General features: G+C 37.7%; 1 protein-coding gene across 1 annotated transcript; it reads left to right on the top strand.

Annotated features, from left to right (window-relative positions):
• Positions 1 to 11,878: 11,878 nt before the first annotated feature.
• On the top strand, positions 11,879 to 26,910 carry LOC146488314 (major facilitator superfamily domain-containing protein 12-like). Its single transcript, XM_085123418.1, has 12 exons — positions 11,879 to 11,974; positions 17,235 to 17,750; positions 19,243 to 19,351; positions 19,889 to 20,008; positions 20,747 to 20,810; positions 21,559 to 21,792; positions 21,947 to 22,137; positions 22,492 to 22,584; positions 22,954 to 23,046; positions 23,653 to 23,826; positions 23,971 to 24,068; positions 25,069 to 26,910. The coding sequence occupies exons 2-12, from the start codon at positions 17,245 to 17,247 to the stop codon at positions 25,325 to 25,327; spliced, it is 1,941 nt and encodes a 646-aa protein (XP_084979544.1). The 5' UTR covers positions 11,879 to 11,974; positions 17,235 to 17,244; the 3' UTR covers positions 25,328 to 26,910.
• The last annotated feature ends 257 nt before the right edge of the window (positions 26,911 to 27,167 follow it).

Genomic DNA, 27,167 nt, shown 5'->3' with positions numbered 1-27,167 from the left:
GACGGGAAACCATATGTGTCTATGCCCTGCTATCTCTTTCTGTGTGACCACAAAAGTGATCTTCGCGACACCTCGGTAAACCGTAGTGATTGCTTAGCCTTTAATAATAATTAAATTTAATAACAACTTTAAAAGTCACAAGCTGATCACCCAACTGCACCTCTTATTCTATGTCTATAAGGTTTAAATACTTATATTGATAAGTTTGTAAAGTATATTCTAAAAATTTCAACTTAGTCTCAAGGATTATTCTGAGAAACCACACAACACTTTTTAAATTTGAAAACATGTTTCGACAGAAACGTCTGCCATCTTCAGTTCAAATTTAAAAAGTGTTGTGTGGTTTCTTAGAATATCGACATATCTGCCACTATCCAGACCTTTTGACTATTCTGAGATTATACCGTAAACATCGTTTTTCCTCATTTCGAATGGTTCTAGATCTGCCTGCGAGATAGCTTCATCCAACGCTTCATGTTGTCTCTCAATATGGAGGCAAAACCTGAAGATCGTCGAAATTATGTCAGTTAAGTTCATGCACGTATCTACAAAAAATCCATGAAAGACGAGCCGCAATGTTTCTTTCTATAGTGAACATTTCTGAGGTTTCTATTATATTGCAACTACCTTGCATTGGTTGAAAATTAGCGCCTCACTTTTTTAAAAGGTTAATTCCAAGTTGAGCTATTTTCGATTATTTGATCATTTGGTTCGATAGTGGTTTTAGTCATTAAAGTCTTGTTGTTGGCCTGATTAAAACTCAATGTTCGTAAAAGTCATCTTGATAAAACAAAAAAAAGTGTAGTGTAACTCACTGTGGTACTTGTTTGTTATAGACTTTGTAAGTTCTTGTTAAATCGATCTTTAAAGTTGTGCTAAATCTAAGCCTTGTTATGAGCCCCCACGGTAATCTCAAGGGTGAAGCAAACTGATCTCTTGACACTCGCAATACATATAGTCATGTTCAGTGTTAGGTGCATAACAGAGAACAGCCATCTTTCGATATGCTAAATAAACAGCTGAAAGACCGTATAAACTATCAAATCGAAAATGTTCTATTTATTGGCAAACGAAACGACAATTTAACTACAACGACTGACTAAAAATGGCCGATAAATGTGTTAACCTGTTAACTTTGTACGGCTCTCGGGAAAATTCAAACTATTTGACATCTTTCGATTGTCTCTGCTCCGTAACTTTCCGGTAGAATTCGGTCGTTTTGTTCACAATGCATTAAATTTCAAAACCGTCGATTTATCGATCTCGGATTGATTTCTTGAAATTCTCCCACCAAAATAAATAAAACCATCTTCATTGCCCAAAGTCGAGTTCAACCATAAATAATTCAGTTGTGCTAACATTTTTGCACGTAACATTAAAAATGGATGTAAAGGATCCGATCAAGCGTGTTGTAATTTTGGGATAAGTACATGAAAGTCTCTCAACACACAAGAAATGAACGAAATCCATTTTTCAAGTCAGAGTAGGGTTTTCCGATTTAGCGGAAGTTCTGCGGAAGTGGAACTTGCCAAATTTAACTGAAATCAATTTCTCGGATTTCTTTATGTGAAATTCGTTTAACGGATACTAGTAACAGTAACTTTCACTTCACGAAACCAACTGCAGCGCACAAATATATTTTATTCTTGCAAGCAAAATTAATGAAAGTTTCGATTCACCAACAAATTCAGGATTTAAGCAGGCATTTTTCGTGGCCAGCTCGTTAGAGTTGGGGGCTAAAGAAGACGAGTAATCATGGACGGATAAGCTCAATGGGGTTTTAAGGACTGATTCAATACATTTTTTCGGAGGCCAGACCGATATTTTTTCAATCGCATTAAAAGTGATTTATCCTTGTCCAGTCACTATCAAATTTTCACCACTAAGTAGCTGTGAACTGCAGTTTGTCAAAATCCAGTTTGAGGTAAAATCGATATCACCGTGACAAGAAAAATAATAATGAATTTTGACTTTTACTGCTTTCCTGTATATCTCTCGAACGGTTCGACAAAATTCTTTTTTGACCTCATAACATAAATACTTGTCACAAATCGTTGAAACAGAGCCTGTTCTTCATGAATTTTTTTTCAAAAATTTCTTACATTCACTCTTCTCACTTTTGTTCTCACTCAAATCTGCCCCTCTTCTTCCCCAATGTTGAGCCAAGCGTATTTTGGAGCACTGAGATGACTGCAATACCCAAATCAACATTAGGGAAGGGGAAAATCACACGTGTTTCAAGATTTGTGACGACTATTGTAGCCTAAGAACGAGTAAAAACTCCCCGATACTACATTCAACGCTTTGCTAATTTTTGCAAATTAATGTTCACCATGCACACGTCCGGAGTGAATATTGTCGATGTTCTACGTTCCAAAGATGCAATAAAATTCCTCGAAAATTTGCGCCTGTTCTGAAAAGAGTAACAGAAATTATGTCCACCCGGAATTACATCCGGTGTCAAAATGTTAATGATTTATTAAAATGGGTAAATGACCCGTCAAACTCTTTTAAAATTATAAAAGCATGCATTTTGATTTACTATCCACTGAGACTATATTTTAGCAGCCACTCAATATTTTATTTATTCTCTTATGACAGAACATGACCTTGAATCAGTTTTTTTATAATATCGGTGACACAAACACGAATTCAACTTACATTTCGTATTTTTATTACGTTTAAAAAAATCAGTCAGAATCTGATGAACTGGCCAGACAAAACTTTTTTTCCCATTTGGCTAGGGCTCTAGTATGTGCTTTGGCTGCACTGTTTGCTGTGGCCAGAAATTGAGGCAACTGTTCCAGTACGCCGTCAATCCTGTCGGTGACCGTTGTTGCCCTTTCCCTTTTTTTTTTTTACCACGTTCTTCTCGGTCACTTTTGGCCCTTTTCTTTATCTTCTCCATAACATCTGCGGCGCTTGCCACATCAAGCTCTTCAGCTGCATCCAGGCGATATTTGGTATCCCTCAGGTTAATCTTGGTTACTAATTTGTCTATCTCATCGTTGATATCTGTGGTGGATTCCTATCTTCTGAAGCAGGGTTTTTCAGCTGGGGGCCTTGCAAAATATCATCTACCGTATTAAATTCATCATCTATACACGAAGCTTCATCATCCCTGGAAAATACGAAGAGAAAGAAATTTTCCTTAGCGTGTTAATGACAACGAGTTTGCATCGTAAACTAACTGTTGATAGTTCGTACCCTAAGGGGGTACTCAGGTATAATGGCGAAGAAAATGCGCGTACGAATACAAATTTAAAACCCCCAAAACGTCCTATAGGCAAAAACTAGACTTGAGTCTAACGGCCAACGGATTTTCAACGCCAAATAAACTAGTCCACACCAGTGATCCAAATTTTCAACTCCAATGTATTCCCTTGTACTCACCTATCATTTGCCTCGCTGTCCTTGCCTAGAACGGTTGCGGCTCGTTTCCGTAGTCGATCCTGTATACTTCTGTCACCAATATCATAATCGCGGTACAGCTCTCCTTCCTCTCCAAGGACTTCCCAGTTTCGTTTTAAAAAAGCCAACACCGCTCTCCAGTCCCGTCCGTTCAGTTCAACTGCTCTGATAATCAAGTGGTCTTCCAATTTGCTATACTTCTTGTGTGGTGCGTTGCGTTTTCTTAGTGCCTTGCCCTTTTGTGCAGATTTAGAAGTGTCAGTACTGGAAGAGGTTGTTGAAGAGGTACTCGTTCTAGGGCTGGCGGGCATCTCAATCTCTCCGCCAAATGCTGCCCTTAAAAATATGTTATCCTTCCAGTCCATTGTTGTAAGTGCAAAAAACCGCAAAGTTTGGGCTTATATATAACGAATATTGTAATAAACAACATTCAAATTTTTATTTGTCGTTGTCATATAGGTGGCAATCTCCTTGCTTCTCGCTAGTTTGTCTGGCATCCGCCCTCCTTCAAAGAGTGAAAAATATGTCTATTGTTGAGAGTGTGAAAAATTACAAAGTATTTGTTTTGCTTCGAACAAACAACATTCTCATTTGTTTTCAGCACATAAGGTAAGAACGTCCTTTTGACGCATCTTTTTTAATAAAAATGTCTCATACTTTTACAACATGGAGTGTGATTTGGTCAGCGTAATTAAACCATTTTGAATATGAAATTCTAAGATACTGGGGGAGACAGATGCTTGTTATAAACATGTTTTGCTGACTGGCTAAAAGGACAGACTTGTGTCGGTTGTTTTCCCAAGAAATAGGAATGCCCAAAGAAAACTCCCCACCTCCTCCCCCAATATTTCTTTTAAATGCCTACTCCATTATCGTTTCCTCGATTTATTTGGCTTCTTGTTTGGTAAATGTGACTCAAGATCAAACGCCTAGTGCTCTTCCACCACCAGTGTTTCTGGTCTTCAGCGTTAATGCCTTGTTTCTTCTTCTTACCGCTCTCTCCGCTCCCGAAGCACACAATACTTATACTCACCTAGTTATGGTCTTGTTTCCGTATTTCCATGGAAAGAGGTCAAGAGGAAGAGACGTGTGGCGAGCTTTACAGCTCAACCCTGTAATATTTTGGTACATGACGGGCGAGACACCAGAAACTTTGGAAGAAGTCGTTGAAAAAATATACAGGGAGGTAACTTTACCAAGACAATGGCCTCGAACGCCGCGAACGGACAGGAGACGACGCTGCATTCTCGATGTGCCCAACAGAGTGCTACTTGTGTTTATTTGGCTTCGCCAATACTTAAAGTTCCACGTTCTTGCATATGTATTCGACATTTCTAAAAGCACCGTAGCCGAGGAGATTTACCACGTTGTCCCTATTCTGTTTACAAATTACAATCGATACATAAAATGGCACTCGATTCGACAATGGAACCAATTTTTAGACACATTCCCGAGCTTTCTAAACGCCGTGGGTATGATTGACGGAACTATTCACCGGATTCGCCGTCCTTCGGGACCAATTCAAGCTGAATTTTACCGCGGAGATAAACGATGCCACTTTATTTCATGGCAGATAGTTGTGGACGCCGATGGCCTTATCGTCCTTCTCGTTACAGGGTATAGTATTAGTCCTAGCTCTGCATACATTGAACAGTTCTGTTTTTGTCAGATAGATGACTTATTGTAACTTTCACGTTTCCAGGGCACATGAATGATGCCCAATGTTACCGGAGCCTTCCTCAGATTGGACGTTGCAGAGCTAGAGGTTTACCCCGTAGAGCACGGCTTCTTGCCGACGGAGGTTACGCTGCGAGGGTGCCTCTGATAGTTCCCATACGGATTGCGCGAAATAGAAGACAGTTGCAGGCAAATAGGGCTCTCCACTCATTGAGAATTCAAATTGAACACTCAATTGGATTTCAGAAAGTCTATGCATCTATCAATTCAATATTTAGGCACAAGCGTTCTTTTTTGCCTTTTGTCGTTTGCACTTGTGGTTTCCTATCAAACAGGAGAAAATTCATCATACACCGGCTAAGGCGCCTGTAGAACAGACTGTAGAATGCGCAGGAAGTTTTCATCCAGGTAGGGAACATGTATCACATCTGGGTTAAAAGAATGTTAGCTTTTAATGATTGTACTTGTACGAAAATAAACACATTCACTGACAAAAACTTCATAGTCTCTGTTATCAACCGAACGAGTATCCGATAATCACAAACTTGCTGTTGCACGAGAAAAATATTCAGGATAGATAATAAACATTCATTCGGTGTTAATTTAAGTGCTATAAGGTGAGAGTGCTCATGACTTCATCGTAACCGGCGAGTTTCTTTAGTACATGGTAATGACTTTTCGATTAGCCAATTTTCGCTATTCGGAAAAATAGATCGAACTTCCGCGAACTTCCGCTAAATCGGAAAACCCTAGTGGATACTTTTTCTTAACATGAACTACAGAGTTAATTATCAGCATGCACAATGGAATTGTTTCAAAGTTGAATAGCATAAGTTATTTCCTCGAAAAAGTGTTCTTTTCTACTAGGGTTTTCCGATTTAGTTGAAGTTCGCAGAAGTTCGATCTATTTTTCCGAATAGCGAAAATTGACTAATCGAAGAGTCATTACCATGTACTAAAGAAACTCGCCGATTACGATGAAGTCATGACAGTTGAGTCATAAGCACAGTTAGTTAGTGGTGAAAATATGATAGTGACTGGGCAAGGATAAAGTCACTTTTGATGCGATTGGAAAAATATCGGTATGGCCTCCGAAAAACTGTATTGAAACAGTCCTTAAAATCCCATTGAGCTTGTCCGTCCGTTGATTACTCGTCGTCTTTAGCCCCAACTCTAATGAGCTGGCCACAAAAAATGCTTGCTTAAATCCTGTATTTGTTGGTGAATCGAAACTTTCATTAATTTGCAAGTATAAAATATATTTGCGCGCTGTAGTGGGTTTCGTGAAGTGCAAGTTACTTACTAGTATTCGTTAAACGAATTTCACATAAAGAAATCCGAGAAATTGAATTCAGTTGAATTTGGCAAGTTCCACTTCCGCAGAACTTCCGCTAAATCGGAAAACTCTACTGCAAATATCAATTGACTGATAAGATAAAGCTAACGCCAATAAATACTTTCGTGCTTCAACATTAATGCGTTGTAAGCACATTCCCCACAACTTAGGTCATTTTGAACGACAAAACAATAGATAACGTATTTATGTTAACGAAACGTTTTCTGTTTTTATTCTTTCACATTGCTTTCCGGCTGTAGTCCGCTAAAATTAATACTCAATATAACTGCATTGAGTTCAAAGTGTTTTATTTGTGGAAGCGCAATACCAATATCTACCATGCGATCAACAAACTAAATAGATTTACCGGCCTGAGAATACTAAAATAGCGTCAAAAAGAATGCAAAAAATGCAAACTAATGTTTGTTTGAGGGAATACTACATCGCTTAAGAAAACGGGGGGGGGGGGAAGGTTTGAGATATTAACCTTAATGTTTTAATGGGCCTATTGGTAATCTTGACGTTGTATTTCCTTGCGTGAGGGTTCCGTGAGGCCTTAAAGTTTGAAAATAGACTTGCGTGGGCATGGTGAGTTAGCTCACTTAGATTAAAGAACATTCCGACGAATTCTCCAGGTGTCGGTAAATTAAGGTTATGTTTTTATGTTATATACCACTTTTCCATTTTCTTTCTGAATTTCATATATTTGAAGCTCTGGTGATAGATCTATATCTGCTATTAACTATAAAACCGGAAAAATTGAGAAGAGTATCAAAGGCTGTGGTGGCCACGTGCGTACGTCACAAGACATCAAGGGATAGAATATTTGCATATTTTGACATCAACAAGGAACAAAACTAATTTTCAAACTAACGGCTAATGATAATACAATTATACTGTAAGCTTATTGGTTGGATTTATATCAGCTGCACTTCTGGGTTACCTTAACAACATGTACGGAAACAAAAAGTGATTTAATCCCGCTATTGCATCTGAACCTTAAGTTACTTCCAACTACCCCATTGACAATAGACCACAAACGTTTACACCGAGCCTACTAAGTGTTCAGTAATGTCCATGCTTGACCATTGCCTAAACAAATTTGTTCATCGCCTTCCAGTGAAAGTCAGATGGATTAGTGCAAGTATTTGGAACAGTGTTTTTAAGATCATCATCGGCATTTTAATGCAGATCCAAAGTAAGGTGTGCATGGGTCAACATCACCGTGCTAAACAACCTGTTCAACATTGTGAGCAAGGTAGGTTAAAGAATTGAAGAAATCATCAAATTGCTTACATTCTGGTCCTTCAGATATCTTCAAATTCCTCGTAGGCCAAATAGCAAGGGTACTTAAAGACCTGAAAAAACAGCGTTGCTTATGCTGCAAGACAATGCAATGTCCTTTTACAGCTATAATCAGTAACGACGTGACAAATTCATATCGACTCTGTGAGACAAGTATAATGCATGTTTCACAAGATACAACCCTTCTTCACCTATGTACAGGCAATAAAAAGAAAATTTAGTCAGCAAACTTAAGATTTGCGTGATTCCAATCTTGTAAGTAGTGTTGAAGCAGCCTCCGTAAGTTTTCTTGCCATGTATAAAAGACACAAAGAGCCTTAAGGAAATTTTAAAAGATACGTAAACAATGTGCATGACGAGATGTAACTTAGCCACTTATTAAAATTAACCTACGAGGAATGAAGATGTCATTTGATTATTCATCTAGAACACTGATGATTTCATCCGATCTCTCTTTTTAATATTTTTCTTAGGTAGCATTCCTGTTCAGTGTACGGAGCCCAACTCGGATGAAAAAACAGGATTGGTTTTTGTTTAGAGAGAAAGTTAAATGGATCTTCCCCTTACGGTACAAATACAAACAAGACAAGATACACTTAAAATGCACTACCGCGAGAAAATGATCTTCTTTGTAACAGAAGATATCCGTCTATCCAGTTAATCATTCATAAAGACTTTCCAATCATCGACTTTTCACTTTGCAAAGTTGTTAGTTAAACGCACTATTACAAACGTGCTCAATGTTTGTTTGATAACTAATTAATCTGATTGTCAAGTTAACATTTTTTTATGTTAAATATTTGTTGGTGAAAACGTCGTTGTTGGATAAACATTTTGTATGCAATGAAATGATTCGAAAATTTCTTTATCGTTTCCTTGTCTACCAGTCGGCGGCTTTTTTTTTTATCCGTAGGTCTTGAAATGACCCCCTTCGTCGGCATTGTCGGCTCTCCGATTCAACCTTTCATTTGGAAGTGTATTGCGTCCACATTGAACCTATTTTTTATCGACCACTTCGACGAGGTCGACAGCGGAGCACTTAATTAGTGGTTTCACAAATCATTCCCATCTAGTCTTTGTTTCGAAACCATTTCCTTACAAAGGGCCGTCTAGCACCACCCCCTCGAAGAAGTCGGCACGGTACGAAAAAAAATCATTCATTCTTTGTTTCGGCATCGCCTTCTTACAGAATAAAGTCTCACATCAGTGTAATTAAATAATTAAATTGCAATACCTCCTCGACGAGATCAGTCGCCGATGGCGGTGTGTCTAAGAGATCATGATTATCAATGAATTGATATTTTTGTAGTGACATTGCTTTATAGAGCATTTATTTCTCTCCTTTGTTATTAATAGGGAGCGAACTCAGCAAGCCTTTGATTATGTGTAGAAAAAAGTCAAGGCCTTTCTCTATGCATTATTTTGCACTGATACTTTTGTGAAACATTATAATCATCTCGACGGTTAACAAGCCAATTCCGCCTGTACGTTTTCCATGTTGTTGGAAAAAAGAATCGAAGGCCATTTTTGTATGGTCTATACTCTTATAGGCCATAAAGTTTCGCCATAAAATGTTCAAAATTTGGCAGTGAAACCATTCGCCTTGAGTTTTGAGCATTTTATGACGTCATTTTATGGTATATAATAGTAACAGACCATTAAGATCAATCATCTTTTCCTGAGCTGTTCCAATGGCCTTGGGAATGGTTTTATTTTCACAGCTCTTCATTTGATGGGGCTGTCAAAAGTCCCAACTTATATAGGCATCAGTTGGTCTTGTTCTTCTAACTTGCAAGATGCCATCTTTATTCTTGCACATACATACATACATACATACATACATACATACATACATACATACATACACACATTTACACATACTTACATACATACATACCTACATACATAAATATCCTTTATTTAAACACGATATGGTTTAAAGCTCAGAGCTTGTAGGGTCGTGTGAAAATTACAGAACACAAAATAATTACTTACTTACACATTACTTACAGAACACAAAATAATTGACTACAGCAATTAAGTCATAAAATGTAAAATATTTAGAAGCATTTGAAATCTTGGTAGTGCCTCGGCAGCGACTGGGCCGACTGTGCGCTAAAATCAAGTTCCTTAAAATAAGAGTCCTTCTTCACTTTACGATAAAAATCAGTAAACTGGCCCATAAAGTGAGTCGAGACAGCGTTGCAAAGGATAGCGCCTCTATAGCTTATAGAGTTTTTAAGAAACCTTGAATTAAAACGGGGGACGATTACGTTTACTTACTACCTCTTCTATTACTTACTCCCCTTGAAGGTCCGTCTTATGGCGTTAATTAAACTCTGTTGTTCAAATTGAAAAACAGACAGCCCACCATAGCAATCGTTTCAACGCCTTTACAAACAAATGGAAACTTTTTCTCGGCTAAACTTTGTTTGCTTGTACCTGTTAAGCCACCGGGCTAATTGCTAAGTTTGCTACAAATGTTCTTTCATTATTTAGGGTAAATTATCCACCCATCCCCTTCCTAAATAAATTTTTTGTAAACTGTGCGTCGGATCATTTGATTATAAAGTTAATAATCTTTTATAAATCAATGTAGCATTAACCGTTTGTTCAGTTAGGTAAGTGCACTTGTTGATTAATACACTCGTTTGTACAGTTTTAGTTTTGAATAGGTAGTAATCTGTAGATTCCCATTCTGCTTATGCTTTCGTATCGTAATAATTAATAATAGTAGATATTTACAGAATTCCCCCTAATCAGGAGTTCGATTTCAGTTTTCCCTATAAATTTTGCATTTGTGAGCGCTTGTCAACTGACCATTTAGAATGCGCTTGATCTGTTGACTTTACACAACAAAACCAAAAAATCTGTCGTAAAGAGGACATTAGATGTCCATTTTTTAGACATTGAACGTCAGGTTGCCGATAGAATCGCTTTTTTGGTTACGCGAAGTTGCTTTTTCGGGCAATCGATTTCCCCTTGTGAGACTGCTAATTTCAGCCGTTAGACGGCCGTAATCCAAAAAATTTTAAAAAAATCCAAACATCGGCCGTATTTCGAAAAATAAACCCCAGCAGGTTTGTAAACTCATCAAAACCTACAGACTGAAAATGAATGCAGGTTAGGTTTTCGACTTCGGCCGCAAATTTTCGATTTTTCTGTGCATTTTAAATCCGGGAGAGGACTTTGCCTTTTCCCATGAGTATGCTTTTTGTTGTTAATACGCTATTTAAGACCTACCTTGTATGCACATTCTTCGTCTGATGATGGTATAGTAAGTACCGATTAGCTTGTATCCAATATGTTTTCTATCTTTCCGGCTTCTTGAGCCTTAGTTCACTACGCCTCCCTAATGGCATTTTTTTTGTCAAGGACCCAGATTTTAGGTTAACGTGATCACCCATATATAGCGTCCTCTCCCGAGGGAGGAAGAGAGGGGACACTGGGATCGAGGTTGATGCACATCATACCCGTCATAGGCTGCGTGCGAGGCCACGCATGTTTTCCTGAGAGCCGAGGTCATCTGAATTCTAATTAGTTCATCGTTTAAGATTATTCAACACAACTATTCAATCTGTAGGATTTTGTTCAAACGCCTGCGTATTGCTAATGACAGATGGGTAAGTGTGTCTGAAATAACGCAGATCTACTGATTACGGATTAAAACTAAATAAAATTGTTTTGTTATTTGAGTGATTGTAGTCATCCTTTACAAAAGGAGTTGTTTTGCTTTAATTATTCTCCTACTTTCGTGAATACCCGCTATCCAGATGGATACCCAAAAGGTTGCTGTAGCCACATGAGTCGTTAACCAGTTCTCATTTGCTGGAACTGACGCCAAAAAGTATGCCCATTTTTTGAACAGAGCCCTGCCTAAAACAATTACGAACTCCCTTTCAGATTTGAAACTTCGATTCACACCTACGGCCAACTACAGAACAAGAGAGTTCGTAATGATCCCCATCAGTGCCTGGGCCTGTACATACCTAATATATAGCTCATATAAGGGATTACACCTCCCCCTTCAGTACAAGCACAGCTTTGTGAGCTAAGATGCTCGAATTCTGATTGGATGCTTGAGCCCACAAAACCATGTTAGTCTATAAGGTATCACAAGGTGCTTAATTTCCTCAGCAAAGACTAACAGACGACGTTTCAGAAGCAGAATACGCTCTTTACCTGATTTCAGCTGAGCAGAGGCCAAAAAGACTTGTCTACGATCGTCAATTTAGAAAAGAAGAGGTAGGTGAAACATCTCCCTTAAGTATACTGTCGAATGTGATAATCACAAAAAATACATTTAGTTTCCGCACACCGATGCGGAAATGTACTCGTTTTACACTTATGAGTAAGTCAGAAGCCGATGAATAGTTTTCCGAAGAAGAAATATAACAGATTATTGATCATTATTTTCACCAGCTGGAAATGCTTGTTAATTCATCACTCTTTAAATTTATGAACGAACAAAATAACCTCTAACAGGAGCCAAGACCTTTGGAAAGTAATATTAACCTGCAGCCCTACTAAACTAAAACACAAGCATACAATAGTTTCATCTGCAGTTTTACATTCAGATATACAATGCCTGCCAGTGGCATATCGTGAAATAACTTACAAATTGTTCGCTTTTTAGGTATTTTCTGACAACCGTAGAATTCATTTCCGGTCGTGTTACCGCCGTTATTGAGGGTGGGTCAGGAGTGAGTACCCGGTCAATATGAATTCTAAGGCTTTGTTGAACCACCAGGAAACAGCGCTCTTCAAGTCTACAGTATCGGTCATCTTTTTTTCTTTTACCGACACTGAACACTCAAGCGGAATCTATTTAATTGTCAATTCAATTTACATGCACACTGAGCAATAATCAGGGTTTTTGTTAGAACCGGGACGCCGGGACCTTTACTCCGCGGCTATTTTAATTTTTGTCCCGGCTATTTTACGCGAGGCTGTGCTGAAGCATCTGAGTAAAGGACGGCTTTGGTTGACGGAGTATTTGTTCTTTATTCGCCTGCGTACTAAAACCAAATTGTGATGTGTTTTTCCGACATATGATATGCGTTAACTCGTGCCACATTTTATATAAGTGCTAATTTAGAGTGCGTGACTGTTTCAGAAGTTATAATATCGGCGCACCCGAAGACCGTCTCTAATGTATCAAGTAACAGTTTTCTAGTATCAGGCAAACATGCTAAAAATAAGCTGTGCTGCAAAATAACTCCCTCGAAAAAATGCTTATTTCCGCCCATGTTTTTCCGGTATTTCGGATGGTAACCTCTGGTAACCTCAATAAATACAGTTCATTCTGTCCCTGCCGTTCAATTCTGACCATTCGCCCTCAAAAGACAAAACAAATTCGCACACGACATTGAAATTAAGGTTTAAATATAAAGCAAGAAACATGCAAAACCCAAAGGGAAATAAAATAACTATGAAAGTGAGCAACCTCAAGCAAAAGAACGTAAAAAAAGCCGAAAAAATAATAGCAGCAAACTCCCATAGGTACATTGCAGTGACAAACTGCAAACAACAGACAAAACAAGCCATGCCTGAAAATAAACGACCAAATGCCCCACGCAGAAGACATGTAGGAAATGGGAAATCACGAGCTACGAAAAGCAATAATGAACCAAAAGACAAATAACCTAAGCTCGCCAAAATACAAGCGGAGTAGGCAAATAAAGAATGAACACTTCTTAAAACGAGAGAAACTAAGGAACGGTAAAACGATGCAAATTTGATAAAGAAAGAAAGAGAACGACAAGAAGCTGAACCCAAATGCACGAGACTAAAACCTCCAAAGAGCGAGACTGACACAGTAGTTGTAGAAATAACAACAACAACAACAATCTTTATTCGTGCCCAGAAATTATACCGTGTTACGTTAATACAGGAAAGAAAAATTACTTAAGAAAGAGGGCACAGCCACTTAGAAATAGCAAGCTAATCGAGCTAAGTAGCTGGGCCAAGTGGAAATTTACATAGACAGTTCAATGGAATCGACTTACTTCATGGCCGGCGCAGACTGCTCAACTGCTGGTTCAGGAACCGGAGCGGCTGGTTCCGGCGGCGGGGGCAAACCCGGTTCTCTACCTTTGACAATAGAATCTATAAAACGGCTGGTGTCGGTCTGACGGAGACATTTGAACGCCACATTCATTGAACTCCAAGGCTTCATGCTAGTAGCACACAGAAGCCGCACGACGGAATTCAGAGGAGTTCAGAATTCTCTCCTGCGTTACAGACTAATTATGTATGCAATTACAAAATTTTATAGTTCCCAGTATCAAATTCTTGCTCGTGGAAATCCGTTTTATTTTAATTTACAACGGCTTTCCTGGTAGAAAAAAATTTGACGTCACTTGTATTCAGGTCAAGTATTTCTTGCCAATGTACGTGATTAACAAAACTAATATCCATTTTAAGTACTATTTCCCCTTATCGAAAAGAAATAATCATTAGGTACTTCAAGTTTACAGAATGACAAAAGTAAGAGAGGCAACATTAGTTTGGCAAGTTGCGGGAGACCATGGTCTGTGTGTAAATGATAGGATACAGGAAAGTTGTAGCAACGCCGTGGCTGTAATAACGACATTAAGATCGTGATATGAAAGACGTGATAATAAGGAAAACGGAGCTCGTGAACCGTGTCAGATTCACTATAGACAGTAATCTAAACTATCACGAGCATATTGGTAACACCTGCAAATTTGCAAGTCATAAAATTGTGTTTTCATGAGATTCAATAAACTTAATACTTACAGAGACCAAGTTTCTTATCTACAACTTTACAGTCCCCCCTCCTTACTTGCTGTCTGTATGACATTTCTGCAAAGCGTCTGACAAACGTAGGCTGGAGAAAGTTCTAAGGGCAGTGTTCTGTGACAGAGTCAATGCGTACTAAGCACTTCTATAAATAGCGAAGACACCTACAAGATATTTTTGACTTCAGGGTCCAGTCGATCGATTCAAAGCGCGATTAAGCTAATCGTGGATTAACTCTAACTTTGATTGGAGTTAAATAACTGATCAAAAAAGATCCTCCCAAAAGATTTTTGCTACTCAGTTTTGACTTTTACTTTTCTTAACATTTAGCTTAAAATTAGCCTTTGAAACCATTTCGAACGAGCGAGATGAAAACCTCGATTAACGTATAATCGTGGATTAGCGTTAATCGGCTTTCGAACAAAAGGGCCCAGGAATCTAACCCTAAGACACTGATTTTCACATACCACGCTTTCAAATCAATAACCAAGAAACAGTTAAAAAGTGACCTTGAATGCATTTTAAAATATCTGTAACTATTTAGTTAGTTAAAAGGCAATGCGTGTGATGATCAGTAGTGTAGTTTCTTTCAAATTAGATTCTTATTACGTTCTTGTCGGTTATTTAGTAATTATATTAATGGGACTTGTTGCTCATGATGCGCGCATCAACGAAAGCATTACAAATTTTAAGGGTGTACTTTTCATCACTTTTTAGTTTTTAAGATATGATAATAAGGAATATTGAGCTCATTAGCTTCTGTTTCTAATCTCCGCCAGACACCAGCATGGTGGATGCGTACTGCGTTAAACTTTTCTACGGGGGTCTAGTTTCTCCACCTTTTAACACATTATATTTTCGTTCCATTATATTTGTTCCTTTTAGCGTAGTAATTTCGGTAAGAGGTTTTCTTACTGCTTTTATAGCTTTCTTTTGTGAACAATTCATGATAGTTCAACATTTTCTCTATCTCATCTTGCGTGGCGGCGGCTCCGGGTGATCCTGTCACACGCTATGACGTGTGGCGTTTCATCTGTCCCCACCTTTGATGGATTGTTGGCCATTCTTGTTAACACTTCATTCGGTAAAGGAACGAGTGGTCATTGTGTTATGTTATTATTGTGTTAAGGCCACACTCTCCATTCGGTAAAGGAACGAGTGATCATTGTGTTATGTTATTATTGTGTTAAGGCCACACTAATGTCAAATGTGTTAGTCCCAGATAGTGTTGTGGTTTTCATCCATCATACCGAGCTCTCCGCCGTTACGCAAAAAAGGTTATAAAATTTGAGCCTTGCTGGTTGAGTTTCCTTTCAAGTCGTATCATAAATTGTATGCTTGAGTGCTAAGATAGAACTATGAAAATTAAATTGAGGAAAATTTTCCCAGTAAGGAACAAAACAGTAGTTGATAAAGATAATAATGTGTATTAGTATAATTACTCAGGTGATTATAGAGATTCTGTTAATCTGATTGGTCGAGGATTGCGTCATATCCTGCTATAATCACCTCGCGCGAGGTGATTATAGCGGGAGCACTAACTTTCAAAATGGCCGCTTAGCGATTTGTTGACTTTTATGAAAAAGAAGTAAATAAGATGGAAGAAAATGCAATTCCGAAAAGCACTAAATATGCAGCTAAGTTCGAGGTGATACTTTTCGAAGGCAAGATATGAAAATTTTGCTAATTGTAATAAAAAAAACCTTTGTAAATTGCATGTTGTCGATGTCGATGACTTAAAATGAAGACAACAAATTAAGTTAAATTCGAGCAAGATTTTCTTTATTAACAGAATGACTTCACAAAGAAAATGAGTTTAAGAGAGAATGTAAACAAGATGAATAAATGTCTCTCTAAATTTTACGTTTCAGTGACGAGAAAAGAAAACAGTTTTTATAATCTGAAAACTAGTTTGTTATTGGTTCGAGCGGCTCTCGACCACCATCTAAAGTCACCGCTTCACAACAAAATATTTTCATCTGTGACAACCGTGTACTTGTTTAGTGAAGCCAATAAATGACTTAATTCCTACCTGAAGCAGCTTATCTCCAAGGGCAATTTATAAACGTTTGTTAACCGGCGAAGCCATCATGTCAACAAGAAATTGTGCAATAAAATGCTATCGCTAACTCTTGTGATCCCGGCTCGAGTCTTACACCAAACAGCCTGGTTCATCTCCATCTATTTTGGTAAACGGGTCGGAGAAACTCAACATTCATTCACAGAAGTCAGTGCTTCATCTCAATGAAGCGGCAGTTAAAGAATACTGACATTCTGCTTGAGGCCGTGTGCAGTTTATCGATTGCGCATCATTGCGCATGTGATTTCGATTGAGCATGTGATCGGCAGACCGCGCGTCTCTGTTCATTGACGCGTGACGAGTTGAAACAAACAAACAAAATCGACATTTTTCGGACGGTACTTGTTTTTCTCTGATAATCACCTGAGTAATTATACTAAAACAATTATTCGCCGAAGGCGAAGTAAATATTGGTGAATATTCCCCTCGACTTCGTCTCGGGGAATATTCACCAATATTTACTTCGCCTCCGGCGAATAATTGTTAATTAATATAATCCCTATTTATACTAAAAGAATCAAGGTTTATTTAGTTTAACCTTTTGGGCAACGGAGAAATGGAAAGGACGAAATTTTTACACAGGAACCAAAATTTTTTTTCTTCATAGATGCTTTGACAAACTGTTATTAATACATATGTTACTTTTTTTATTATTTCAAGGTATTTACTGATGAACGGGGTAAAGGATAGCAAATTAAAAAAGAAAATGAACGCCAAGCAGCGCCTCTCATGTGCAATGGGGAACTTACTGAACGATATAGTTCGCCAAACTGGAATGTCATTTGAATTATTGTTTTTCATGAAGGTGGTCGAGCTACCTCCCTGGCAAGCAGGAATGGTTTTACTGATTGGACAGTGTACCGACGCCTTCGTTTCTCCGATAAATGGCTACTTGGGTGACCATGTGAAAATACCTTTTCTTTCAAACAAGATGGGCCTTAGGAAGTCATGGCATTTTATTGGAACAATACTGCTGGCCGTTACATTCCCGCTTGTGTTCAACCGGTGTCTGTTGTGCAGTGAATACAGGGATGCAACCTGGCTCCCTCTTGCCTACTATGGTACTATCATGGGTGTTCACAACGTAGCCTACAATATGGGGGAAATCAATCATCTGTCAATCATCTCAGTTGTCACAGATACAAAGAGAGAAGCAACTGCACTGAACGCCCTCAAGTAAGCCTACTGTCATAACCGCACGAGAACTTACCCTATCCATTATTAACCTTGCGAGCCATTTAACAATTATTGGATTAGGTTGAGCATGACCGTGAGAATTTTCCGCCAAGGTCGGTATATGCATAAACCTGAGCATTTGTAAAGACAAGAGCGCGCACAAGAAACTGGTCATTATAGAGCACATCTGAGTGAGCTTGCAAACGACTTTATTTTCAAGCTGACAACTTTTCGTTCGCTCTGAAACAATTCAATGAAGTTTTACCAAAGCCTGAGACAAACAAACATTTGTCTAAAGTTAATATAGTAAAGAGAAAGTTCTTAAAAAAACCTTTTACAGGAGAGAGATTGAAAATATTGAAACGATTTTCCAAATTATTTGAAAAGTTCAAGTTTAGTGAGTTAACATTCGGCACACGACAATTTGGACCAGGTTTTTCATATATCGCACCTTCATCGAAACCTCCATCAACATCCCGATGGTTTTTTAGTTAATTCATTCGTTGTTTTGCACACGTACCGTGCTCCGTTGCAGTCAGTGTTGAATGAAAATCAGTCTTCTTGAGTTGACGGAGGTTTTGAATTCCTCGGCGACAAAGTACAGCATGACTTTAAAAAATACTTTGTTTTGAAATTTTTCTGGATCATTCAGACCAAAGAAACAACTTTTGTTCAATTAATAAAGGTCTTCTTCGCATATCGGTGGCTTGTAGTCAATTTTTGCCAACCCTCGTCGCTTTAGGTCCACGCACCTTGCGCCAAACACTTTATTAGCGTCGGTAAAATCTGAATAGCTGATGATGTCAGAACCAAGAGTAGCAAGTGCTGATTTAATCGAGATCTATGGCTGTTCAATGTACTCTTCGAATAAGAAGTACCTTACGCTTTTTTTAAGCTCCTGTCAAAAACGGCTTCAGCAAATTTGCAACCGTTTCTTTCGTTTGAGGTTAACCTGCTTTCTTTCCTTTCAAATATCGATGAACAACTTTCAGTGCTGACTTTATGGCCCTTTTGGTGCTTTTGGATCTTTATCAACATGAAGGAGGTCCAAGTCCTCTTCTGAAAACGTAGCAAACCTTGATGTCGACTCTGCTATGACAAAATTGATCAAACTGCTGGTTAGGGTTTTAGCAGACTTCACTCACACATGCATAAAAAAACTATTAACTATAGGTATGAAGTAACGGAAACACAGCCAGCAACAATTAGGCCAACCAAAATTGAGATAGTGACACCAGCGTATAATAATGTAGGTGATGGACAGTACAATGCTAAGAAAGTGTTACAATTCTTACGTGTATATTGGAAAACACTATCTTCAAATGTAGAGTTTACCATGAAAACAGGGGAATCATTTTTATTTATTTATTTATTTATTTATTTATTTATTTATTTAATTATTTACTTAAAATTTGAAGGAAAACGTGTAGGAACTAAGACATGGTAATAACATGCTAGCTAATAACAGCTTCCCTGGTTTGTATTTAAACAGGACAGTCTTCAGCTTTGTGAGTGGAATTTACGTTTATCTGATCGCGTGGGGACTTTTGGGACAGAGTACCGGAGACGATCTGGAAACTAGAAACCTACCTCGTTTCGCGGTATGTACATTCTCACATACCAAGGAAATTTAATACATAACTTATATAAAAAAAGAGAAGCTGACCAGTTATATTTAAATTCAGTGGTGACTATTAGGAAGCGCCAGTTTTATTTATCATGTTCATCTCGAATCACGAATAGCTTTATTGGCCATTCGACCAGGGTGCCTTTGAAATTAAGGTGGGTGGAATCTTAGGAGATGAAATCCAGTAACTTCGGGATTTGAGATAATAATAGAAATTATAATTTAAACTAATTAATTTTTTAAGCCGTTTTGGTCACAAAACCTAAATCAACAACTGCACTTTGTCTACACAAACACGAGTCGTTCCTTTTCAACATGTAAAACTGAATGGAAATTCCAGTAAGAGAGTTTTGATTTGAAGTTTTAATTTTTTTATTTTAATTTTTCCATAGCATAAAATACTCATTCGCACAGTTTGTCATATAAGCTATGTAATGCATGTAATGAAGCATTTCCAATCGTTTAATTCCAATTCTTTAAGAGGACCGCTGCATTCCATTTTACCCTCTAGCACCTATCTTGGATTGCAACTGGAACAGGAGTCATCTGTGTAATCATTTTCTACATCGGCACCGAGGAACCTAAAACCAAACGCGCCCTAAGAAAGACCAGTAAACATGCGGAACATACGGTAGGTAAAATCATTGGGGAATAAATGATAAAAGTTCAGGAGTTTTACTTCCTATTAGTTATTTGATCGAAAGTGGACGCAGTTCTAAATCAAGAAGGTTTTGCCATCTACATTTGGAATAAATCCTGAGCAAACAGACAACGTTTTGCAGTACCACCACAGTTTTCCCTATGGAAAGCGATGCCTAGGGAATGACGACAATAATTTCTTGCCGTTGACGTGATTTCTACCAGCTCTAGTTAGAATTCTGAGCTATGTATCACGCGACAGCTTTCTGTTGTGTCTCGTGAAACATTCTTCAGATTAATCATTTATATTATTTACTTATTTATTTATTTATTTATTTATTTATTTATTTATTTACTTTTCCATTTATTTATTTATTTATTTATTTATTTATTTATTTATTTATTTATTATCTGCCAAGAAGGAAAAATTAAATGCCATATTATTACAAGTTGCATAAAGTTAAATTAAATCACCGCTAGTCCACCTTAACCGATATTTTTTTTTACTTGTGTAAATGCCTGTTCTATATACTTCACTCTCTCGTCAGAAATTGATTTTACTCCCAAATAACGTTCATTGTGGTGGGATATTTTTCTGTAGTGTGGAATAATGGAGATTGCTTTTCAAAGTTACCTCGGTTAGAGGAAGAATTGTCTTGCAGAATTTAATATTATTATACTGAACAAATAGCTGTTGTTGTTTTGATTATAATTTTTTTTTTCGCTAAAGAATGTAGGTGGATTGCCTTCAGAAAGCCAGGCCAATTGCTCAATAGTTTTTGAAAAGGCTGATGGTAAGTTTACTGCCCTGTTCAACTCCGCAGTACAAATATTACTGCGTTGTGTAAGGAGATATTAAACTGGATCACTTATTCATTGTTATCAATTTATCCATGACACACCGGTTTCTCGCTGACTTGTCTCCAGTCGTCTCTTTTGATCGATCGAGGAGAAGCGAAAGAGAAATGCGTTGCCGTCCTAGTCTCCTCTCGACCGTACGATAGCATCAGAGACGACTGGGGACAATTCAGGGTTTCTCGCTACCAAGTCCTTTGCTCAATTCGTAAATTACTTGATACACTTTATTCAGACCTTTTTCCTTACACCCAGTAAAATAATAAGCCATCGTAAGACGTTTTTATTGAATTCCGAAATTAAAAGTGGGGTTAACCACACATATTTTAGAGAAAATAAATGGGCAATATTTTTAAGAGAGCTAACTGAAATTACACAACAAGGTAACGAATTTTTAATTATCTCTGAACTATGCGTGATAACTTCCAATATTCTTCTCTGATCTCAATTACACTTGCTAAGATCTTCTTTTCTCGCATATTCATAAACTAAGCAAAAGACATCATCCTGGATGGTCTTTATTATCTCGTTTGTAAAAAATTAAAATATGAAGAACAAGAAAACCATGTTTCGAACAAAACATACAGCAGCAAAAGAGGATGCAGTTCATAATCTCTTGACAGCAGGTATTTTCATCCTGAAGCTTCAATAAGACCAGATTATTGACCTATTTTCTTTCTGTTTAAGAAATCAAAAGGGAATCTTCGAATTCTACCCTTGCTCAGAAATGTATTCCCATAATCATGTCTTCGGATAAAAATGAAGAAAACTTGGATGATTCAAGAGGTGAAGCTGAAACAGAAAGTAGACAAAGAAGCGTGCCCTTTTCTGATGAAACCAATGAAATCCGTCATGACGATTCAGCTGGAGAAACACAACCATCTGAAGTCAAGCCAGACAACACCGGCGAGAGGCTGACAGGTTAACTTTATAAATTCTCTTGTTGTATGGTTATGCCACTATTTATAATATCCTTCCCAAGTTAGCAGTATCTACGTAGACGATTATATACTTTGAAATCGTGAGTATGCTGATTGCCACCATATATTTACAAGGCGTTACTGTATTCATTTAGATTTCATAACGCATGGGGGAAAGCTCGACAAGGAACGCAAAAAAGATAGCATCTTGGAGTTACGAGATGGGCCTAAGGCAAATGCGGATTCTATCGACTTTGTTACCTGTGAGACTGACACCTCTCTTTCTACTGCGGAGACGAAACCAATGATGGCGAAGGATTGGTTGGTGAATCCTCACCTTTACAAGGTTAGTTTGGTTAAATAGATATCCTCCACTTGGTATATGTAGCAGGCCTCCTTTTGTTCCTCTGATGGGTAGTTGGAATAATATTCTTTTTCTCCTAAACCCTGGATTTAATGAACTGGAAACCTTGATACTGGCCGTTGAAAGTGGGGTGGAACAAATGGTACCACAAGTCGTTTTAATTTCAATCAGCCAAAAATGATATTTTCTGTATCCCAAATTTTAACAAAAAATCGTGTTTCTTGCAAATATTGGTTAGAAACCTGACACATCGGCTTCTCTATTTTCAGTGCCTTAGATTTACCTGTGACGGGGAAGCACACTTAACTTACTTTGAGTATGATTATTTACTCATAGGTTGCAGTTATTGTCACATGTTCACGTCTTGTGCAGGATGTAGTCTATGTGTATTTACCACTTTACTTAACAGAGAGAATGGGCTTTGAAATGGTGAGAACAATCATTTCCATTATTTTTCCTTCTTCCTTTTTTTTTTTTTTTTCTTTCTTTATCTTTTTCTTTAATTTATCCAATCTTTCCTTCTTTCTTTCTTTCTTTCTTTCTTTCTTTCTTTCTTTCTTTCTTTCTTCCTTTTACGTAACGTTCACTAAAAACTGGGCTTTTATTTTTAATTTCCAATTTGTATATATCTTTCAAGCATGTTCTAAGGGAGTTTCCAGAATTGCCTCCGGTTAACTTAATCTTACTTGTATTTTATTTGTATTTTTAAATCAGTTAAACCGTCATTTGCCCTTTCTCCGTTACATTGACATCATGACTTTTTTTTTTTCTCTTTTTCTCAATAATTGTTTTTCTCAGCAAGCGATCGCCTACTTCCCTCTCGTTCTCTTTGTCAGTGGAACATTGGCCAGCATTCTTTCAGTGAAGCTGAGTGCGAAACTCGGAACCAAGGTAAATTACCAACATTCCATGAGGAACTGGCCTCTTCGTTTACATCACTATCCCTTTAATTTGTGTAGTATTTATGGGGTTATCAAGTAACAAAAAATTGGGCTTAATTATTTTCATGAAAATTATCATCATCATTCTAAAGGACAATTGAAACGAGGGTTGATCTTTTTTATTTATTTATTTATTTATTTATTTATTTATTTATTTATTTATTTATTTAATTCAATATTCATTCAGGGGCATCCAATTTAGCAGAGCTAGTTTAAATGGAGCCCTGACGAAATGAACTTTGACTGTAATTCTTTGACTTAAAGCTAAAACTGTAAACGTTGGATTAATACGTTCATCTGTTTGGTTATGTGTTGAGAAACTCGTGTTTAAGCTACATAGCAGTTTTTCATTTACTTTCTTCTGTTCTTGTAGAGTTCTGATATTTAGTCATGCAATGCCACTTTTCTTAATAATTAGTGACATAAATCCTTCAGATATGAGCAGACAAGTCATTTTGTTGTCGTTGTTGTTGCTGTTGATTATGATGATGTAGCGTATGGATTTCTTTTGGAGGTTTAATTTCTTCCTTATGGCATTTTTGTCATCTTTCCACAGTGGACGTATATTCTCGCTTCTCTCTTTGTGATTGGCGGATCAGTTTACTTCTACTTTCAAACTCCTTCCGTGAGACAATCTACATATGCTCCCGTAATACTCACAGCAAGTGGCATGTCCATCATGTATGCTTTGTCTCTGACGTTTGCTACGGAGCTTATTGGAGAGGATACGGTTAGTTTTAAGTCTTGACACTACTTGACATTAACCTCTCAACAGAAACGTTTAGGAAAAATATTCCACATTTACAAAAAATTCCGCAAAAAATTATCTTCCAATGATCTATTTCTGTATCTTTTCTGTCTTCTTCACTCACAGGAAAACAGTGGATTTGCATTCTCAGTTATTGTTATTATTGCAAGGCTGTCAAGCGGAGGATTGATTATGGCAATACAGGAGTTCTATCCTGAAGTCAAGTAAGAATTTTAAAAGAAACGTTTTCATTGCACAATTAACCAAGACTTATTCAGAGGAACTACCTGTGTAAAACCTAAGAGAAATTGACCATTGAGGTCGTTCATAATTCGTTGCAAAGCAATTGCCTCGGAAATGCCAGGCTTCAACGCTGTTTTTTTTTTTTTTATCATTTTAAACGAAAGCGGGCGGAGAACGATCACTTACGTAAAAGTATCCTGTAACAAGTTTCCAGGTGGCAGGGAACCACCTGGAGACTTTTTTTTTTTTTTTTTTTTGGAAAATTTGGTGTTGTTTCACCCGAAACCCAGAGGACGCCTCTTTCATTCCGTTCCATTAGATTCTGCACTTGGCGACTTTGAGCCTGAATAACTTTTTTTACTGTTTGCGTGAACGCCCTGAAACTCGGTGCTTTTTATCCCTTTGGAAGGGAAAACAATTGCTGTGGTCGAATAGTGATCATTGACATCGACGTTACCATGCCAACTAATTCTTTTTACTGGTCGTTTGTTCCAACATTGGAGGCGCGGAGTTAACGCGGGGAGTGGGACGGCGCGAGAACACAAAAAAGTCCTGCTCTGCTTCATTTTTCTGTTTTCAGAAATAATTAAATTTTAATTTGTTAAAACAAATAAACTTTAAATTGGTTGAAAAAAAGTTGTTTCTTTTTTTTCATAGAAGTAGCCCTTCGAACCTTTGGAATAGCCTTTATCGTGTACGTGATGAACGGGTCATCATAAAATTAAAGTAAAATTTTTAGTAAACAATCGGTTCAAGATGCTATAAACATTACATGTAAACACGTAAAATGAAACCAAATACCCTAGGTCTTCATTTAATTCGAGACCTGGTCTGACAACGATTAGTGTACAGATTATTGCTTTAACGAATCGAGTATTTTCCCGATGTCATTGCAAATCCAGGCTAACATTGTTCCCTGCAACTGCATGTGTAGGTGTTTTCATTGATTTCGTCTCCCTTTTTTTTTCCCTTTTCATCTAGCTCCGGCTCCAACACAGATACAAGTAATTACGTACATCACGTCTTCTCCGTGGTTCCTGGCGTACTGGCGATCACAGGATTTTTGGTGGTTTTGTTTTTCCATCGTTATCTGCTTTTTGGTAATAAGATAGGTTCGTATGACCTAACTATGGTTAATGGCAATTTTACCGCCATCACGGCTCCCTATATTCTTAGTTATTCTGTACGAAAGGATAGTGGCGTCGCTGAAATGAACCAACTGAGATCGACTAGAATCTAACCTGGGACATCCATTATCTATGTAATGACAATGTTCACTTGGGTTTATTGGCCATTGCTAGGAGCGATTTCCATTTAGCCAAAATGTTCGGTTCAAATTTAAGTAGAAGCGCTGATCAAACGGAAAAATTCCAGAACAAACGATGTTCTTACGGTGCCATTTGCACTCATTTACTATTTCCATTTCGTTGTCTTTTTGCGCCATCACTGTGCCACCACGGGCGTTTATTTGACCAACCACTGAGACTGCAAGTTTGAAACGACTAAGCCTTGCTATCTGAACAGGAAAGTTTCCGACTTTTTCATTACAAAGCTTTGGCTTAATGGAAGGCCCTAGGCATCAATTTCTGTCCTGTGTTGGTACCTTTACAGTCTTGCTGTTTATTCACTCAGTGATGAACATTCCTAGACCAATGAAGACACCTACTTATCCAGGGTGCCGATAAAATCCACAACATCCTGCACCATGAAATAAAACAAAACAATTAAAGAAAAACTATTTAACAAATCTACGGCAGGTTGTTATAGTCTATACGACTCTAGACCATAAAATGACGCCAAAATGTTCAAACCTCAAGTGGAACCACGAGCCGCAGGCAGTACTCAACCCAGTTCTTAAAAGGAACAACTTGTGATCAGTTCTAGCGCATTTCGGAGGCAAAACTACGTGAGCTTGAGAAACGTTAACCTAACATTTTTAATAAAGTTTTAATACAGTCCGATATACTCTGTCTCAGGCCAGAGATACTAATCGACCAACACTAAGTTTTATTGCACAAAACTCTGCAATTTATTTTTGAGGTTTCTGTTGAAAGACAAACATTTTTGGGTTTTAAAATGACATCACTTTTCTGTGATACTTTTTTAAGTTTACATTTCCTTTGTTTACATGTTATAATTTAGTCTGTCTCGTTCCCAGTCTTCATACATATTTCTATATTTTTTCATTAATTAATTTTGTTCTATTTTATGCTGCGGGTATTCCATGTTCCGGGTTGTTTGGACGGCCAACCACCCACATGAAAATAACCTTAAGGATAATGTTGTGCACAAAATTACATATTCAGTAAAACGACGGCGTCGTTTTACTGAATCTGCAACTTGATTCAAATAAAGAAACGCACTTACTAAACATCTGGAGGCAATCTGAGCAGCTAGAATGACAGTTGCTAATTTTGAGAAATTTAAAAGCAGTGAGTGTCTATATCAGAGACCTGAGACTGAGAAGCGATGCTCTCACAACTTAGGGCGTTCTACTCACAATGTGGCCAGCGAAGTTTTAAATAAAACTAAAAAATATATTGATTGTGTTTCTCCCTCGTTTGGTTTCTTTGCATTTCGTCAGTTCCAATCTTTTAAATGGCCATTCCTTTCACTTTCAAATAGGACAATGTACAGTAGCAGCGATATCACCGAGGACCTGGCCTCTCCGAGCTGCATAACAATCTCGGGATAACAAGTTATTATCGGAGTTCGAAGATACAGCAGCTTTGGAGCCCATTTTAACTATGAATCGAAACTTCAAGGAACGAAGCGTAGTAATCTCAAAGGCACTATATTGTTTTCGCTACCGTTTCCTTTGCACAATGTTATATTTAAAGTGAAGTAAAATTGTAAAATTGAATAAATCCGTAAATAAGGCAGGCGAAAACTAGCAGTACTAAATTTCCTCTTCGGACCCAATTATTTTCCACAAAATTCCGACATTCCATTGGATTTTAACAGCAATCACATGAATCCGCTGGCAAAATACTCTATGATTGCTTTGAAAGTTGTGAGAGTATGGCTTTGGTTCCATTTAGAGAATGTAGGGGAATTAAAAAGTTGTTCCCTCTCCCTCC

This window comes from Pavona decussata, unplaced genomic scaffold (genome assembly GCF_977016875.1).
Source record: "Pavona decussata unplaced genomic scaffold, jaPavDecu1.1 SCAFFOLD_11, whole genome shotgun sequence".
Lineage (NCBI taxonomy): Eukaryota > Metazoa > Cnidaria > Anthozoa > Scleractinia > Agariciidae > Pavona > Pavona decussata.
This window is presented reverse-complemented; position numbering and strand designations above follow the sequence as displayed.